General features: G+C 33.0%; 1 protein-coding gene across 1 annotated transcript in view; it reads left to right on the top strand.

The window, feature by feature from the left end:
• Positions 1 to 6,000, top strand: part of SHOC1 (shortage in chiasmata 1) — a 142,630-nt gene that overhangs the window by 77,907 nt on the left and 58,723 nt on the right. The window contains exons 14-15 of the mRNA XM_069085313.1: positions 2,505 to 2,609; positions 4,957 to 5,147. Of these exons, the coding sequence (XP_068941414.1) occupies positions 2,505 to 2,609; positions 4,957 to 5,147 (296 nt within the window). The remainder of the gene's footprint in view (positions 1 to 2,504; positions 2,610 to 4,956; positions 5,148 to 6,000) is intronic.

The raw sequence follows: 6,000 nt of genomic DNA, 5'->3' as shown, positions 1-6,000 counted from the left end.
TATAGTCTTATTACGGCATAGTTCTAAATTGTCTTTCAGAAAGGTGGGCCAGCTCACAGTTTTGCCAATAGTGGATTAATGGGCCGGCTTTCCCACACCCCTTTCAACATTCATTATTTTCTTTTTAGGTCAATTTTCCCAATCCAATGAGTGTAATATAGGACCTTAGAGATATTTTTATTTGCATTTCTTTAATTATTAGTGATTTTGGAACTTTTTTCCATATAGCTACAGGTAGCTTGGATTTCTCTCTTTGAGATTTCTTTTAATATCCTTTGAGCATTTAATAATTAGAGGATGACTCTTATTCTTATCAATTTGCATCAGCTCCTTGTATATCTTGGACATGAGACCTGCATCAGAGAAATTTGCTACAAAGATTTTTTCACAATTAACTGTTTCCCTTATAATCTAAGTTGCACTGATCTTGTTTATACAAACCTTTTAAATTTTATATAATCAAAATTTTCCACTTTTACTTCTTGTGATCTTCTCTATCCCTTGTTTGATCATGAGTTCTTCCCCATTCCATTGATCCAAGTAAAGTGTGTATATTTATGTATTTATATTTATGCATGCATACAAATACAAGTATATGTGTATATATATACATGTATATGTATAAAACTTTCATAGCAAAACTTTTTCTGATAACAAAGAATTGTAAACAAAGTAGATGCCCATCAACTGAAGAATGGCCAAACAAATTATGAGACATGCATGTAATGAAATATTATTGTACTGTAAGAAACCGTGAATAGTAAAGTTTTCAAGCAGCCTGGAAAGATATATGAACTTATGCAGAGTGAAATAAGTATCCAGAAGAACACTATACCTAATGACTACAACAATGTAAAAAGAACCAAAAACCAAAACTGAATGTTATATGATAGTAGTTATCTAAGAATGACATTTGGCAAAAGATTGAGAAAATACATCTCCCTCTTTCCTTTGGAGAGGTTGGAGACTATGACTATGGAATATTGCATATATATGCTGTGAGACAGAATTGATATGTTATTTGGTTTTGCTGAATTGCTTTTTTCTCTTTCTAAATTTTTCTTATAAGAAATGAATTTCTGGGGAGAGGAGGTGGGAAGTATAGATTTAGAAATGCAGATGACAAAAAACAATAAAAATAAGGTTTTTAAACAGAATATATTATTTTACCAGAAATAAAAGTTTAGTTCATGAGCTAGAATTTATAAATGCTACCCTGTTCCCATTTTTGAGTACTGAAATAAGTCCTAAGACATCTCTCTTATCCTATACACTCAAAGATCAGTGAAAGCTCAGCAGTTATATCTGTAAGGGTTTCTCTAAGCACTATAATTCACCCAAATCTTCCTTGAATATATTAAGAGCAACTAAATGCTCTTATTATCTTACTTATCTTGAGCTTCACTCTGGGTTGACCATTTTTGTCCTGTCCTTTCTAATGAAGAGATCATTCTCCTTGGAAGAGAAGAGAAGAACGAAATTAAAGGTCTGAAAATTATTCTCTTTTCTCACTGCCATCTGTTATTATCTTCCTCTCTTTTAATTCTGAGAAATGGGTCTTATTTAATCTTTCTCTTGCTCCCAATATAGGTTTTTTATTTTAAAAAAATTGAAGTATTAAGGAAAATAGAAAATTCTAATTACGAGAGTACTCTTTATGAAAAGAAAGAGGACTGAAGCAAAAGCAGAATATTACCTATTAACATAATTTAATGTGATTTCTACTGCTTTCAGATTTGGGATTATTTTAGCATAGACTGAGTTTTTGAAGGTTTATAGAATTATAGAGCACAGTAGTAATTCTCATACTAAACACAAGTCCAAGTGACACTTAAATATAATAGTCCAACTGGATCCTCTCCTCTCCAGCTCTCTAACTCTAATGACAGAGACTACTTAACCCCTACTTATAGGCTGCATCCTACCATGGGTACTGGAGTCAAGCCTATCCCCAATCAAGGAACTTTATCAGGTGAATATAAGTGCTCACTATATTCTTATCCCTACATCCAGGTTTCTCAGAAACTGGCTTCCTTCCTTATTTTTCAGCCTCTTTAATAATTGGGATTTCTACCCCTAAGTCCTATTGTGTCCGTGACTGAGTCAGTTCTATCAATCACTTGCCTTCTTAAACCTAGCTATGGCTAATGGTATGTATTCTACCTTTCATTTGTCACTTTCTCTACTTTGGGACCTACTTTCAGATTTTAGTCTCTTTTTCCATATTCCTAAACTAGCTGATCCATTGGCTAACCTTTTCCATTTTCCAAGGTGGCTGGTCTTGACCTGTGATTCAACCCAACCCTTTGCCACTTAAGCCCTACGTATGTCTTTAGATCCCTCTTTTTTAAACAACAAAGGCTCATTTGACATTTTAGTTTTTAGTTGGCTTAGGAAGAATTAGGAAATATATATTTTAGAAACAGCATATATGTAAGATTTAAGTATCCATATATGTGTGTGTGCTCTAACATATAGTATATCTATATTTTTTTTCTATTTAGGTAAAAATAATGAAAGAGAAGTAATATTCAAACAGGCAGCACTGGTCCATCTTTTGGTAACAGTTCGAGATCTCCTCTTAATGTGTTCCTTGGACATAGCATTGGGTTAGTTGAAAAGTAATTTCTTCATTTTTTACCTTATCCAAGTAAGATATCATCTAACCCAGAAGTCGTCACTTAAAATGTCCTCATTTTATTGAAATATGGATAATTTTGCAAGAAATTTTGTAATGTTTTCATAATATAATCTATATTTTGTTTGTGTATTTCTGAAACTACTAAAGACAGACATTTGTATGTTATTATTTAATTTTATTTGAATTGGCTAACATTTTAAAATGAAAAATGTTATATCTAATAATTGGAACCACAAAAAAGCATAAAGCACTCCCTAAGCCAAAGATGAATATATAAAGCATACATGTATAATTCTCATGCTGGCTTTTAACAGTTAACATTAATATTTTGCCTTGCAAGTTGAGCCAACAAGAATTTACTAAGCATATTAGAAATACAAAGGCAAACCATAATCACTGTTCTCAAGGAGTTTACAAATCTAATAGTAAGGACTACGAACAAAATATGTATATGTGTATATATACATATATGTGTGTATGTATATATGTGTGTATATCTATAGATATAGGTATAGATATAGATATAAATGATAAATTGGAAATTACCAAAATGGAAAGCACTGATGTTAAGGGGACTTGAGAAAGCCTTCTTGTAGAAGGTAGAATTTTAGCTTTAAAAACCCAAGGTATCAGGAGACTGATATGAGGAAGAAGAGAATTCCAGGCATGGGGTATATACAATGAAAATTCACAGTCAAAAGATGGAATATCATGTTCAAGGAAAGACAAGGAGGCAGTTACAGATGTTTAATAAATATTTGTTGATTTGCTATTTATCATTTAGATAAGATATGCATAAAGTATAAGCAGTTTCCTGTTTATCAAGTAATAATATCTTGATTGGGGCGGCCAGGTAGCACAGCGAGTAAGAGCACCGGCTCCAGTGTCAGTACGACCTGGAGATCGAATCCCGGGCTCAGACACTTAGCACCCACCCAGAAACACCTGGCCATGTAACCTTGAGCAAGTTACTTAACCCCAATTGCTTAGGGGCAGCCAGGTGGCTCAGCGAGTAAGAGCACCAGCTCCAGTGATGGGATGACCTGGATCAAATCCGAGCTCAGATACTCAGCACCACACCCAGAAACAACTGGCCGTATAACCTTGAGCAAGTTACTTAACCCAATTGCAAAATAATAATATCTTGATTTAGCCACTTTTATATTAATAATAGATTAGAGTATACATAACAGGAATGATAAAGCCACACCATTTTTTACACTTCACACTACACAAAGAAAAATGTTTCTAAAATATTGACTGTGAAACTGATCTTACTGTGCTTTATACTGTTTACCCAGAGATTTTTTTTATTTTTTAGTAAGTGTATTCTAATAAGGTATGAAATTTATAAAAGGCAAAATTACAATAAGGTGTATTATATAATTTATAATTTACTTTGCTTCACATCAAATGATTACGATGCCAGGATGCCTGTAAATAAAACCAAAGTTTTAAAAATAAATTAGCTCCAGGGATGGCTGCACATGCCTGAAATCCCTGCTGCTAGGCTGCAGCTAGTGGACTGTTTGAGTTTCAGAGTTCTGAACTACAGTATAAATAAAGTGCATCCAGAGCACTAAGTGGGACAGAAATATAGTGAGCCACAAGGAGGGACAGTGGAGCATTAGGCTGCCTAAAGAAGGATGCATTGGCCCAAATTGGAAATAGCACCTTGAAGTTTCTGTATCAATCAGCATTGGGGTTAGGTTTATCAGTATATAGTAGAAGTCACTGTACTTCTAGACTGAGTGAGATAGGGAGACCTACTCTCAAAAATAATAATAGTCATAAAATAAATTTAAAAACAAAATAATTCAAGAAGGTGGTCAAATTAATTCTGAATTTGCTGTCAGGACTGCTAGGCTGATACCAATAATGAGTTGCTACTTAGTTATAGGCATAATGCCTTTTTTTCCAGAATTTCGTTTTTCTCTAAAAATATGAAATATTAAAATATTACAGATATGTTGCAATATAACTGTAGATAAATTCTATAAAAATTATGAAAAGATAGTTTAGGCATATAGGTCAGATACTCTCCTTAATTTACCTAGTAGAATATTCCTTCCCATAGTTCTTTCCTTGGCTCAATTTTAGTTTTAGTTTTTTTTTTTTAAGGCCTAATACAGACATCTTTTTACACCTTCACTGCTTTTAAGTTTCCTTTAAGACTGAAAAATAATTACAAAAATTGAAGTAAATACTCAATGACTTTTGTTATTTTTTTTTCCTATTAGTTTCCTGTTTGCTTGCTACAAGGTTTGGCAAAAAAAGGTTTATGTAATCATTCTTTTTCCTTTGGTTTATAACAGGATATTTACTGAAAGCAAAAGATGTCTACAAAAGCCTGTTAGGTTCCTGTTTGGATAATATTTGGAGACAGCTTGAGATTGTACAGTTTATCAGGAAGAAAGAGCCTGAAACCAACCACAAAGAAGAAGAGTTATATTGCCAGATGTTACATTTGGTTCAAATGAATAATACAGAAGAACAACAATTTAAGGTTAATAACTTCTACAAAATGTTCTTTAAGCAACTGGAATTCAAATTCAAATTGGCTTCCTACATTTCTTAGTTAAAATAATCAATTGACAAGACAAATTTTAAAGTCACTTTTAGGAAAGAGATTCCATTGTGGTGTTGTGAACTATTGAGAACTATTTAAGTCCTAGAAGAAGTCACTTAGTTCATATGAGAAATTTTCCTCCCATGTAACTAACTGGCTTAATTTTCCCAGTTTAGCACAGAGTGGCTCAGTGAAAATGTGGTTTGCATTCTAGGACAATGTCATCATTCATAATGAAAAAATAATAACGCTTACTCTCAGCATTTTTATTCGCTTCCATATATGGGATACAGAGTTGTATAATAGAATCACAACATTCAAGGGAGCACAAATCTTATCAGTGTCACTTATCAGCTGTGTGACCATGAACAAGATTCTCAACCCCTCTGAATTTCAGTTTTCTCATCTGTAAAATGCAGAGAGTAAAACTTTGTATCAACAATTTCAATTGATGTTATGAGGAAAGCACTTTTTAAGTTATAAGGTGCCATATTAATATGAGAAGTTGTTCAAATTATTTCTATACTTTGTGATTCCCCAAATGCCTTACACATGTAATTTCATTCAGTCTTCAGAACCCTATGTATGAGGTAGTGCAGATGTTAAACATGTTTTACAAATGATGAACCAGACAATACGAAATTAAATAACTTGCCCAATGTCACTCACACAGTTGGGACCCAAATTGCAAGGATGTTTTCCCTAAGTACATAAACACTTATAATAATGTCTTGTGATTTACCTGATAGGAGTTTGCAATTAGATTCACATTGTTGTTGTTTAGTCAGTC

The sequence above is a fragment of the Petaurus breviceps genome, unplaced genomic scaffold (genome assembly GCF_028583685.1).
Source record: "Petaurus breviceps papuanus isolate PSGF00001 unplaced genomic scaffold, PetGlider_PUasm1.0 175, whole genome shotgun sequence".
In the NCBI taxonomy this organism is placed as follows: Eukaryota; Metazoa; Chordata; class Mammalia; order Diprotodontia; family Petauridae; genus Petaurus; species Petaurus breviceps.
The sequence above is the reverse complement of the archived record's forward strand: the minus strand, read 5'-3'. Positions and strand labels throughout refer to the sequence as shown.